The 13478-nt window shown below is 51.8% G+C and overlaps 1 protein-coding gene and 1 long non-coding RNA gene across 3 annotated transcripts; one reads left to right on the forward strand and one right to left on the reverse strand.

The window, feature by feature from the left end:
* Positions 1–484: 484 nt before the first annotated feature.
* Trabd (TraB domain containing) lies at positions 485–13130 on the forward strand. Of its 2 annotated transcripts, XM_076911861.1 has the most exons (12): positions 485–621; positions 5362–5426; positions 5734–5812; positions 6441–6607; positions 7162–7302; positions 9069–9179; positions 9282–9421; positions 9617–9789; positions 9869–9980; positions 10097–10247; positions 11526–11634; positions 12660–13130. In XM_076911861.1, the coding sequence occupies exons 2-11, from the start codon at positions 5397–5399 to the stop codon at positions 11607–11609; spliced, it is 1188 nt and encodes a 395-aa protein (XP_076767976.1). In that variant the 5' UTR covers positions 485–621; positions 5362–5396; the 3' UTR covers positions 11610–11634; positions 12660–13130. The 2 variants fall into 2 exon arrangements, with proteins under 2 accessions (XP_076767976.1, XP_034373019.1); XM_034517128.2 differs by lacking the exons at positions 11526–11634; positions 12660–13130 and having other exon boundaries at positions 486–621; positions 10097–11447.
* LOC143434140 (uncharacterized) lies at positions 8415–12909 on the reverse strand. The gene is made up of 2 exons (XR_013103418.1): positions 12823–12909; positions 8415–11819 (listed from the first exon to the last, which is right to left on the reverse strand). It is a non-coding gene; the product is annotated as an uncharacterized LOC143434140 (long non-coding RNA).
* Positions 13131–13478: the final 348 nt, after the last annotated feature.

Below are 13478 nucleotides of genomic sequence, written 5' to 3' on the forward strand. Positions count from 1 at the left end.
TAGGAGACTGGTGAGTTTGAGGACTGGGTTAAGATACAGGGCACTTGCGAGGCTGTCCCTGGGGACCCGCCCACCCTGAGATCTCCCCCCACCCCCCACCCCCGCAGTCTCTGGGCTCTCAGTCACATGCAGCTGAACACGTAGCGAGGTCCTGATGGCTTGGGGCTGACTGGGCCAGCTTTTGCTCCTTAGTCCTGCCCTTGAGCCTCTCCACTTGGCGTGCGATTCTCCAAGGAAACCAGAAGGGCGCCTCATACGATCCCTAGTTTCTGTCCCAGTCCAGTGCGTTGACGGCTCCCTAGACGCCAGGCCATCGTGCGAACGCTTAAAGAACGCAGCCCCGTCGCACAGACTCGGCTGTGGGGCCAGCACCCCGCAGCGGGCTGTGGGTTGCGCTCTAGGACCTGGGGGCGTCGGGCAGGTAGGCGGGGCCCTGCGCCTAGACCCCGGCGGGGGCGGGGCCTCGTGCGCGCAGCCCTGGGAGGTGTTTCCCGGCATGCTGCGCGGCCCGCACCCTCGGCCTGTCCGGCCCGTCCGGCCGCCCCGCCCCGCCCCGGCCCACCCCGTCAGCCCGGCGACGCGCGCATGGAGGCCGGCTGAGGAGCGCCGCCGCCTCGCTCGGTACGCCGTGGCCTGACCGGGCGGGCTGGCGGGCGGGGGCTCCTCGCGCCTCGACGGCGCGTGCGGGAGGGTGCGGGTTGCAGGTGGGGACCGCGAAGGTCCAGGGCCACGTATCCCACCGGGTCGGGCTGACCCAGGACGGTGTAGATTTTCTGGGACTCGGGAGTCCCAGAGAGAACCCGGACGCTCAGAAGCGCTCCGCTGGCTTTGGGACGTCAAGAGCTTCTTTAGAAGTGGGACAGTCTCCAAGCTGTCGTGCTCCCCAAGCGGAGGGGCTGTAGGTCCGCTGGTCCTGTGAGACGCAGCTGTCTCTGGGCCTCCATCTCTTGCCTCCCTAGGAAGACTCATCTTGCGGTGGCCGTGATACTGTGGGCAGGATGCCAGCGGGGCTCTGGCAGGGTGGACTGGTAGCCAGGAGCCTGCAGGCTCCTACAGGGCATCTCCAGGTGGACAGAAACCAGGTCCCGGGAGGGCTGGCTAGGCTTCTTCATCTCCGGTTTGTTTCCTCTTCCGGCCCTCAGCTCTGCCACACTTAGGTAAAATATGTCCTGCTGGAGCAGGTTTTCCCGGGTCCTGCAGTGTCCAGCCTTCCAGAAACGGAGAAGAGGAGGCCAGGACTTTTGCACACCCTGTCATTTCTTTCTTGGTTTTCTGAGTAGGCAATGAAGGCTTGTATAGTTTTTCCAGTTGGTCGCGGTCAGCTTTTGACCAGTGGTAGGAAGCAAGCTGCTATCTGAGAAACAGGTTTGTTTTTTTTTTTTTTTTAAGAGATTGAAAAGCATGATGGGTGTGTCAGATCAGGATGGTAACAGGGTTTTGTAGACTGAGAAACTTAAACGTTTATTTCTTTTAGAGGTTGGGAATCCTAGATCGAATGCTAGTCTTTTGGGTTGTTGGTGAAGGCTCTGCCTATCTTGTCGCCCTTTCTCATTGTGTCCTCATAGCTGCTTAGTGTCTCTTACAAGGACACCAATCCCATCATGGGTCCTGCCTTATGGCCTCACCTGAGTTCAGTCGTCTCTTAAAACCCCTGCATGTTGATGTAATTATTTTGAGCCTTATGTTTTCAGTATATGAATTTGGGTAAGACACATTTAGTATGAATAGGACCCAGAAGAGAGACAGCTGTGGGGCTGGGCAGATGGGGAGCTTGACAAACATGGCTCTGGATCCAATGCCGAACCTCTCTGGTTACTTTGACCTAGTATGCCACCTCCTGTGGTCCCTGACATGAATGGGCCTTTTCTGCTCTTTGAGCCAACACTTTCTCTCTTAAAACCACAGATGGCTGGGAATTTTCAGAGGTCTAAGGCTAGTTCCCCTAGAAATTTAGCAGATGCTAAAAGTAATGTTGTTTAGCTTGTGGAAGCATCATGCCTGGTTGGTAGCAGGCCTGGAAAAGTATCCCTACAGTCCTGCTCATTGGGGAATGCTGGTTGAGGCCTCTTTGACAGAAATCCCAGCTCTGTCTTAGTGCCATGAAAGTTTACAGTGTGGTCTTGGCCAGGAAAGGGTCTGGAAACTGTCTGCTAACGACTGGGGATTTATGAAGAGATTTGTTCCATGGGGAGGTTGGATAGTAGGAAGACACTTCCTATGGCTTGGATATGTCTGAGAAGGATACATGGCAAATGTCGTGGAGGTACAGTGACTAGATGCTTGGGTGAGTGTGGGAGTGGAGGTCTCCCTCAGTTGCTCAGCCAGCAATAATGATCAAGGTAAGGAGGTATTGGTAAGCTAATGAAATTACATCTGACAGGCAGGATACCAAAGGATCAGAAAAGTTGTAGATTTGATAGTGCCAGGTACCCAGAATCACAGATTTCTGGCTTGAGGGGTGGGGAGAGGCTGTCAGTTAGCCTTCTTGCATGACCTCCCCTCCCAGCTGGCCCTGCTCTAGATGAGAGGCTGTATCCCAGAGCTGGGTGTTGTGTCTGACAGTGTGTCTGATGATCCAAGGGCTTAGGGCTTGTTTCCTGACCAGCTTGTGGACTCCTGCCTACTACACAACCAGAAGTAAGACCAGTCCTGCTGTGGACCAGCCAGGGAGTCTCCAAGGGTAGCTGTAGCCAGTGTTCTAGCTTTGGTGGCCTCCATACCCTCAAAAGCACAGAGGCACCCTGGACAAGCTTTAGAAGGTAGATCTACCAAGCCAACTGCAAACCTGCTGCGGCTCCACCTCTTAAAGGGCAGGGCAGGCAGAGCCGACGTGGTTCTTTCCCATTTGCTGGCTATGCTGCAGCCTCTGGTTGGCCCGCCCACTTATACAGGATGTTTTAAGTTTTCATCTCATGCTTTGGCTGCCTGGCGCTGCTGTTAGTAATACTGGTTTGCTTCCATGTGCTTAGCCAGACCAAGGATGATCCTCTCCTTTTCCACTGTTAGTCGCTGTTTGAGTTACCCTCCTGCCCCTGAATGGGGCTCCATGGAGTGGAAGGGACAATCCCTACACTGTTCTGGAAAGCAGGTTCTTCAGAGTCCTCCCCACACACTTCCTTGTTCCTGTTTCTTTGCAGCAGTTAATTCTATTAATGAAAGGTGAAAGGTGAAGCTCCATGCACAGATGCCAAGGTGTTTACTGTCGACTTGGCTGTGCATAGGCTCTGAGCCAGCCATGGGAGTTCCAGATGTGCTGACCTTTATATAAAATGTCTAGGCTGTGTTTTAGGACAGGTTCCAGACTGGAGAGCCTCCCCCCCCCCAGCCTCCCCCCCCCCCCCAGGGCAGAGCAGTAGGGTGAGCTCTGCTTGCCTCTGTAACAGCCAGCCATAGGCCAGGAACATACGGTTTCAGAGACTATCTCAGGGTCTCTGCTGCCCTCTACCCTAGAACCTTATAGCCACAGTTCCTCTTGTAGAAGACTCATAGTGCTTAGGGTTTGCCCCCATTTTCATATTGGACACAGCATTAGAGGTTTAATTATACCCAGAGAGACCCTTAAGTCACATTTATACAGTAGGACCAGAGAAGACAGGAGCCTGGAAGTTGTAAGAAGTGTGCAGACAGAAGTGGTAGGTTAAGCAAACCCAGAACATCCTCAGGGCATGTGGGGTACCACTGTTATCTTACTACACCCCAATCCTGGCACAGCTCTCTCCAGAACACATGTCCCGCAGTACACATCAAAACAGATGCATCCTTAACATTTAAAACCTAGAGGTTTTATACCTCCTGCCTTTTTTTTTTTTTTTTTTTTTTTTTTTTTTTTAAATTTTCAGGACACAGTTTCTCTACCCCTGGGTGTCCTGAGACTCCCTGTAGACCAGGCTGGCCTCAAACTCAGAGATCCACCTGCCTCTTCCTCCTGAGTGCTAGGATCAAAGGCGTGTGCCACCGTTCCCCATGTGCAGAGTTTTTAGAAGAACTGGTGTTTGATCTCTGCTGGCATACAACCACCTGCAACTCTGGCTTCAGGGTATATCTCCCCTGTGGGCACAAACTACACACAGACACTTAAATATACATGTTTGGTAATACAATTTTTTTAAAAAATTACTGTGCCCAGGGGTCAGATTTTTTCCAGCAGACTTGACATTTTTAAAGAGCTTTCTTCAGCCAGAACCATTGTATCTGCTGAGTGTTCTTGTCCTGACTGCTGTGTGATAATTACATACATACACACACACACACACCTTTGTTACAGCAACATATATAAAACATTATTTATAAGTAACTTGTACATTATGATTGATGATTTTATTTTGCTTGAGGAGATAGTTTCTATAATTCATGAAACCCACTAGCATAGAACCAAAATGCCTGGACACGTTTTTGCTAAGACCATATCGTTTGGGGAAGCTGGAGAGATGATGGTACTGCCCTTGCAGAGGACCTAAGTTCAGTCTCCAACACTTATATCAGATGCCTCGAGACTACCTGTGACTCCAGCTCCAGGGTAATCTGTCCTTTGTGACCTCCATAGGAACCCAAACACACGTGTGCACGCGCACACACACATACAGACGCACATACATGATTCTGTGTGATGTGTGTGTGTGTGTAGCTGCCGGGTAGGCAGCGTCTCATCATTGGCAGATACATGAAGTCTATTGACCTTGCTGTACCCCCTTTGGTCAGTGTGGTACTCTTCCCTCTGTACCATTTGGTACTCTTGGCCCCCAACCCTAAGGCTCCCAGTGACACAGTAAAGATCTACAGTGCCATGGACTGGTTAACAGGGTACCACCCCTTGTCAAGTTTCTACTACAGTTTCTTCCATGTTAGGCTTCTTTTTCTTTTAAACTAGAAAAACTACCTCGGCTCCTCATGATGCTAACTGTTGTCTTGCTTAGCCTTCTTCCATCTGGCTGGTAGCCAAATGGTTGTGGCCATCATTATAAAAAGAATGGAGAACTTCCTTGAAGTGGCTTCTTACCATGGGGGTAGCAGCCACAGTACCATGCCCTACAATAACCCCAGGGGAGTTGGTACAACCCCCTCAGAGAGATGCAGGTTAGCTTCACTATGTTTGCACCTGTTGTGGGCCGAAGCCCCTGTGTGCCAGAGACTTCTTGTACACACAGTCATCTGTATGTTACTCAAGGAACTGCTGGGCTCTCACCAGTCAGGCAGGTCCCAGAAGGACCCTGGACCTCAAATAGCACATACATACCAGGAGGCAGCCAATGATACTGGGACAGGAACGTTGAGGTACTGTCCTGAGACAAGTCATTCAAGACTCACAGTAATCCCTGATCCTGGTCCTGTGACCCCAGGTAAAGACTGTACCTGTCTCCTCAGGCATCCTACAGCAATCAGGAAGCTGCTGTCCAGCCATGGAGGGAGAGGAGAAGCCAGCTCAAGAGGTAAGGGAAATGGGCTGATGGAACATCTTCCTAAATGACCTTTGTCCCAACCCAGTAACATCTGCTACTGCACACAGGAGGATGAGGGTCCCAGTGTCGGTCCCTTGGGTCCCTTTAACTGCTTCTCTGTACATACTTAATAACTAGGATTTTTTTTATAGTCCAGCAAGAAGTACCTCCATGGGAAAGTCCTGAGGCAAATGGCACCTCTTGAGCTTGCTAAGGAGGTACAACAGGTCTGGAATGTGCCTGACCTGTGGGGTGAGGCCCAAGTGTTTGGACACTTACCTGAACTCTCCCTCTGCAGGCTGACATGGAACCCGTGGTAACATCAGGGGCCTCAGAAGCAGTGCCCAGGGTGCTTTCTGGAGACGCTCAGAACATCTGTATGTTTCCCTTCGGGACTTGGTATAGCCACAGTGCTGGGCCCCAGGGAGGGGGTGGGACCGGCAATGGCCTGCCCAACTGTGGGGAAGGAGTAAAGGCAGCAGGAACCCCTCAGTACAGCTTACATCTGCACAGAGCCTCTGCGTGAGCCCAAGTCTGGCCATATGCCTGGCTGAGACACTTCCAGGCACACTAGTCACCCCCTGGTCCCCATCCTCAGCAAACTGCCAGACAGTTTGGGTCTAGCTGAGGTGCTGAGAAAGCTCCTGCTCAGATAGTGCTCCGTTCACAGATGTGATCAGGTGGCTTGTCCTGTCATCTGTGTAGGCTGGTTATTTGGTATGCACTGCCTGCCAAAGATTGAGTCCACTGGGACTCAATTCTCACCTCACTGGAAAGGGCCTATCGCTAATGTACAGGCACAGTGCCCTGGCATCAGGCCTCCTCACACTCTGGCGTCAGACCCTGACATCAGACCTCTCACACTGTGGTGTCGGACCCCCTCAGACCGTGGCATCAGCCCCCTCAGACCCTGACGTCAGGCCCCCTCAGACCCTGGCGTCAGCCCCCTCAGACCCTGATGTCAGGCCCCCTCAGACTGTGGCTTGGCTTTGGCTGTCATTGCAGCTGATGTGGATGCCTTCAACTTGCTCCTGGAGATGAAACTGAAAAGACGGCGTGAACGTCCCAACCTTCCACGTACTGTGACCCAGCTAGTGGCCGAGGATGGGAGCAGGGTGTATGTGGTGGGCACTGCTCACTTTAGTGATGATAGCAAGAGGGATGTGGTGAAGGTAAGCACTGTGCCCCCCTCCCCTTTTTATTTGAAGATTTATTCATTATATACACAGTGTTCTGCCTGCATATATACTTGCAAGCCAGAAGAGGGCACGGATCTCATTACAGATGGTTGTGAGCCACCACATGGTTGCTGGGAATTGAACTCAGGACCTCTGGAAGAGCAGCCAGTGCTCCTTACTGCTTAGCCATCTCTCCAGCCCCAGCACTGTGCCCTTTTACTGCTATGCTTCTGCCAGTCTGTACTCCAGGGACACAGGCCAGGACGACCAGGCAAGAACTGTTCAGCAGGCATTTCTAGCTCTGGAGTCCCCCAGGGATGATAAGTGGTGCTTCCTGTTCCACAACTCGGAGCTTCCTGCTTTTTCTTCATTTTAGGAAGTAAAGCATCGCACAGCTTTCTTTAGTTGCTTTTCTCTAGAATTTGTCGCTGAAGCCACACAGGCTGTTAGCACTGGCTGTCCCCTGATGTGGGCTCCCTGCCCAGTGTGGAGCGGCCATATGGAGAGCAGTAGGAGGGGTCTGTTGGAGTGTACTGCTTGCTTTACAGACTATCCGGGAGGTGCAGCCCGATGTGGTCGTTGTGGAACTCTGTCAGTACCGTGTGTCCATGCTGAAGATGGATGAGCGAACACTGCTGAGAGAGGCCAAGGAAGTCAGCCTGGAGAAGCTGCAGCAGGCTGTCAAGCAGGTGCGCAGATGACGGGCAGTGGGCTGTGGGGACCTGAGCTGCTGCCTTTCTCTGTAGAGGGGCCAAGATCCAGAGCCCAGAGTCTCCTTTGAGCTGATGACAGGCTCCTCACTGGGGTGGCCTGCTGGTCAGTGCCATAGTACCCTGGTTGCTAGCCCACTCCCTCACCCAGGAGAGGATAGAGGCTGAAAGAGGAGGTGGATAAGGTTCTGCTATCAGACAGGATCATGGCAGAGCTGAAACCTCTGTTCTGCTAAGCTGAAGTGGTGGGTGTGAGCATTGTCTGGACCACTACATTGCTGTATAACTCCTGTCTTCCACATTGCCCCAGCCCTCCTGGGCTAGGAGAAGCCGCATGTAGTAACATGTCATTGTGGTCTTAGTGTTCAGAAGCCATGAGGCATGTTTACCTCAGCTGCAGCTCACTTCCTCATTTGAAGGAAACAAGTGTTAAAGTCTCACGTGAGTGTTCCCAGACACACTGAGCACTTGCACCCTGGAATCTCCCAGATGAGGGATGCCACGATAAACCATTTACTGGATACCCAGTAAAAGGAAGTCACCATTCTATCAGGTGTGATTTTTAACACCAGTCATGTGTTGCCCTTGTCCCTGTCCCCCACCCCCATGTACACCCTCCTCGAAACAGAGGGTCCATACTTTACTGGAAAAGAGCCACACAACTGGCCAAGCCATGTGCTCATTGCTGAGCCCGTCCATGAGGGCAAGGTAAGAGTCAACAAAGGGGAGAGGCTGGCACCTGCTGCCCCTCATCCCCTCAAGGAGTCTCCAGTGGCACTGAGTCCTCCCAGCATCAGTGTGTGATAACATCCACGGGTGTCAGTTCTTACTGTGGGCTGACTGTGTGGACACGGCTGACCTCAGCTCCAGCGTGGTGATACACACCTTTTATCTCAGCACTTGGGAAGCAGTGACAGCTGGGTCTTTGAGTTCAAGGGTAGTCTGGTCTTCTAAGCAAGTTCCAAGCTAACCAGTGCTACATTTTAAAAAACAGACAATATTAAAAAAGAAACAAGACCTCTGCCCCACGTAAATCTCATGGTTAGCCTAGACTTTGTAGTCTGTCCCTCCAAGTCAGGTAAGTAAGGTCATTTTTCTTTTTTTTTTTTTTTTTTTTTTTTTTTTTGGTAAGGACATTTCTATTGGGTAAATTATCACCTGGTCTCAAAGGGCACTTGAATGATTCAAGAGCCAGACCTTCCTGGGAAGGTACAGAGTAGACAGTCCACCCAGCAGCTTATGGGGTGATTCTTCCTAAGCTGTATCAGACATGCCGGATGAGTTTTTAGCACACTGACCCACACCTCAGGGTCATTCCAGCCTGGCCGTACCAGAGGCAGCCAGTGCTGTGGCCACTGTAGATGGTAGGCATCTATGTGGCTCTCCACAGATGGATGTGGAGTACTGAAGCTCCCTGTTAGGTGCTGGTCTCCAGTCTGTTGCTCAGCATCAGCCGGTGCCTCAGCTGCCTGGGCAGGTGGTCCCCGGCAGGTGGTCCTCAGCATGTGGCCCCCTTCCAACATCTCTGGCATCCTATAAGGAAAACTGGGTTTCTGAAAAAACACATTTGAATGATTCTGCTATTGTGACCCTCTTCATTTACCAGTATGCCCTGTCCCTTGCCACTGAAGGGGCCTGAGAACAGGCATGGTTGAGGCCTGGCTCAAGGGCACCCTGCTGTCCACATGCTGCTTTGCCTTGCTCACTCTTGTGCAATGTAGCTGACATGGTTCCTCTTCCTGCAGAATGGGCTCATGTCTGGACTCATGCAGATGTTGCTGCTGAAGGTGTCTGCTCACATCACTGAGCAGCTGGGCATGGCCCCTGGTGGCGAGTTCAGGGAGGCCTTCAAGGAGGTGGGTGCTAGGCGTGGCTGATGGGATTTGTGGACACATTGGTAGGGGCTGGTACTATCTACCCATGGCATCACAAGTCCTAATACCCAGCCTCTTCCTTAGGCCAGCAAGGTACCATTCTGCAAATTCCATCTGGGTGACCGACCAATCCCAGTCACCTTTAAGAGGGCCATTGCTGCACTCTCCTTCTGGCAGAAAGTCAAGCTGGCCTGGGGCCTGTGCTTCCTGTCCGACCCAATCAGGTAGGACAGCCTCCTCAGCCTGTCCATGGCACACTCCACACCTACACCTGCTGGATGTTCTGACCCAGGCTCCTCATGTGCTTCTCCTTATCCTCCCACTGTAAACTGAACACAGGGCTGTGGTCCCTTCCCATGTCTCCATCCCTACAGTCTGCCCCAAGTCTCTGTTCACGCCCCACACTCCTCTGCCCTCAGCAAGGACGATGTGGAGCGCTGCAAGCAGAAGGACCTGTTGGAGCAGATGATGGCAGAGATGATTGGAGAGTTTCCTGACTTGCATCGAACCATTGTCTCCGAGCGTGATGTCTATCTGACCTATATGCTGCGGCAGGCCGCACGGCGCCTTGAGCTTCCCCGTGCCTCTGATGGTGATGGACAGGTCAGGGTGGGAACTCCCAAAAGTACTGGTTTCAGTGCCTGCCACTTACTTTTGCCCTCCTCTGACAGCTGAACCCAGGAAGTGTGTCCCATCTGTGGTTGTGGGCGTCGTTGGCATGGGTCACGTGCCGGGCATTGAGAAGAACTGGAGTACCGACCTCAACATCCAGGAGATCATGACGTGAGTGCCTCCTCCACGTCACCCCCAATGCCTGCACCTACACATGGTGGTGACCCATGGGAAGACCTTGGGAGTACACGTTCCAGCTAGGCCTACCATACTTCTTTCTTCCACAGAGTACCCCCACCATCCATCTCAGGCAGAGTGTCCCGGGTGGCTGTGAAGGCTGCCTTCTTTGGTCTGCTGGGCTATAGCCTGTATTGGATGGGCCGTCGAACCATGAACCTGGTCCTGTCACTGCCTGCTGCGCAGTTCTGCCTCCAGAGGGTGAGCGAAGCCCGGGCAGGTCGGTAGGAGGACCATGCTACGAAGAGACCACACCCGGGGGCTCTACTCCTCTGCATCATGTCTGGTGCTCCTGAGGAGCTGGAAACACCTGTCTGGGAATGTCCCTGGGTACAGATGCATCCAAGCCACCCCCTATGGGGGCCTAGGCCAGGCTTTCCCTGCCTTCCCCATGCCCAGCCCACCCAAATAAAGAATATTTAACTCTCTGAGCTCAGGCTTCCCAGCCCCCCGACACACACTGTAGGGCCACCTATGGGCATCAGGGCCATCCACAGTGTCAGGACCCAGCAGCCTAGTTCCAAAAGGACCAGAAGCTGAGGGGAGGCACTGAAGCACCCCACTCTTAGCCCCAGGTGGGTCTGGCAAGCTGCTGCTCTACCTACCTCACTGTGCCTTGTGCTCTGGCCGGCAGAAGCATCTGGCCCTGAGTGCATCTTACTGTGGGTTTGGGGCTGGCGAGTTTTGGGGCTGGGTGTCCATGCACCTCCTCCCTGGGTGTAGGGCTTTTGCCTGGCCTGGACACACATGTGGCATTGCCAGCTGCATCTCTGCCCGCAGAGAGTCTGTGGTTTGTTTTTTGTTTGTTTGTTTGTTTTTGTTTTTGTTTTTTTTTTTAATGTCAAAAAGTTTTTTACTCAGGTAATTTTGACATCAAAGAGAAAACAAACTGAAGCAAATATCAGGAAATACAAGCCTTAAATTCAGTAAGGACAAAGAAGTCATCTTTTTATTTGTGTCTGTGTGCCCTGAGTGGGCAGTGTATGTCAGAGCTTGGGGGTTCAGGCCAGCCTCTACTATACTCCACTACAGCTCAGAGTGTCTTGGGGCTGCCCCAGATAGGAGCCTGCAAGACTGCCCTTGGTGCTGGCAGGGCCTGGACCTGAGTGTGTTAGCGGGGGATGCCCAAGCTGCACTGAGGACAGTAGGCACCCACTATGGGCCACAGATCTAGGGCCATGGTTGTTTTGTGTGCACCCAGCCATTTGTGTGTACAGGCTGTGGCTCCTGACATACTGCACAGCCTGGCAAGACCAAGACCACATTGATTGTCCTTGTGTTGACTGCCAAATCAGGTGAAACACTGAGCTGGGCAGGGGCTGCAGGGCTGGATGGGCTGTGTACTTCTGTCCCTCACTCGTGGATTCATTCCCTAGAAAGAAATAAATTTTAATTTTGGAAGCTCCCGCTTTGTGAAGTGTATGGAAATGGGACTTAGGTGATGGGGGACTGGCTTCCTCTTTTATCATCTGTCCCCAGGTCTACAGGATGCTGGGCTACTCCTGCATCCCAGGGGACATACTACCCACCTCAAGCTGGACCCTGGTGCTCACTACTGCCTAGCAAGGTTATCTGTGTGCCAGCCAAGGTGAGCCATACCTGTGCTCAGCACCTGCACACCCTCTGGTTAGCACTTTACTACCTGGCAGTGGGAGAGGGGGAGGAACGTAGCAGTGGATCAGAATACCATTAAGGTAGTTTATTCTTGCCTGTGTTCGGAGCATTGAGGCTGAAACAGTTGTATATCATTGCCAGACCAGAGCAAAGCAAACCCTGAAGGTAGTCAGTGAAATCTGTGTTAGTGGCAGCAGGAAGAACACAGATGCTCTAACCAGAGATAAGGTGCTACAGGCTGTTGTCACAAAAAAAAAAAAAAAAAAAAAAAACCCAAAAACAAAAACACACCCACCATCTTACCTCCCATGCAAAAGGAGAGCGGATTTGATAGTGATCACACAGTTCCAGGGGCACACTTAAATTTATTACAAGGTTTTCGTTCTGTGGTAGGGGATGTTTGGGGTTTTCTTGTTTGTTCAGTTTTTGTTTTGTTCAGATGGTTTCTCTGTATAGCCCTGGCTGACCTGGAACTCTCTCTGTAGACCAGGCTGGCCTTGAACTCAGATCCACGTGCCTCTGCCTCCCGAGTGCTGGGATCAAAGGCATGTGCCACCACAACTGGCTTCATTGTAGTTTTAGAAGCCACTATAGCCCCAGGAAAAGTTCCAGGGATGAAAGCAGAGGCTGAAAAGGGAAGAGACACAACCAGGACGGACTGTGCATTTGTATATGCTCAGTCTCCTGTTTGAGACTAACAGGTCTCCCTGAGCACTGGATGCTGTCTGCCTCTCCATCATCAAGATTCATCTCCACCTAGTTTGCAAGTGACAGACACACAGAATGGAGAGATAAGGCGATACTACCACTTCAGAGAAAAGTTCCATGTGCAAGAAAAAACTGACTTGAGGCACCAATAGGGAAGCACTTGGGGGCAGAGAACCTAGCATACAGGTTTCAGGTAGGCTCAGAACCCCTGCTGGAACCGTTGTCCAATCTCTGCTTTGCCCTTGCCCTGGTACTATTGCTGACCCAAATTATTCTTGTATTTAATCTTAGGTGGCCAATTCCCATCTGGCCAACAGATCCCAGAAATATTACCAGGACTTCTGGCCCTTCTCTGGGCAGAACAAATGAGAAAACTTGTCCTAATGGCAGGGCACTGCATATTCTACATTATAGGAACATATTTGTACTTCATTGTTAAGAGGAATCTACATACACACGTTAATAGTGTACTTTCAGTGAAGCATAGAAGCATCCAAACAGCTGACTCAAGAAGAATGCAGGACTCGGGTTTGGTGTTTGCAAACCTTGCCTACAGAGAGGAGATGATGAGAGAAAAGCATCAACACCATAAATCTGAGACAAGATTGACCAGAGAGGCAAGACTAAACTTTAAAATGACTGACTGCCTTTGTTTACTTACCTATATAATCGACTGGATAACGATGAGATGAAAGACACGTCTTTAGGATGCTAAACTGTCTTAGATTGTTGGCTGTCTCAATAAAACAGTCAAAGATTCCATTTCTGTTTCTATGCATGTGATGGACAGTACCAGCTAAACCCACAGTACCCAGGGAATGACCTTGGTTGGCTTCACCACTAGTTGGGGGGACCCCGGTAGTTTTTTAGGGACACCACTCAGCCTGTAGGCACACTTGGAGTAGTCCAGTCTGGCGTACGTCACCTGGGTGGGAGCTTCGGCACGCGTAGCCTTCTGCACAGTGGCAGAAGTTAAAGAGCGTCTCAGGTCCACCCTCTGCAACACTCGCCCGGAAGTGGACAAACGAGAGGCAACCAATCAGAACCAAGCTTCTGGGCGTGCCTCCCACCAGCCCATAATTGGGCAGGGATAAACTTCCTGTCGGGGCA

The sequence above is a fragment of the Arvicanthis niloticus genome, chromosome 13 (genome assembly GCF_011762505.2).
Source record: "Arvicanthis niloticus isolate mArvNil1 chromosome 13, mArvNil1.pat.X, whole genome shotgun sequence".
NCBI lineage: Eukaryota > Metazoa > Chordata > Mammalia > Rodentia > Muridae > Arvicanthis > Arvicanthis niloticus.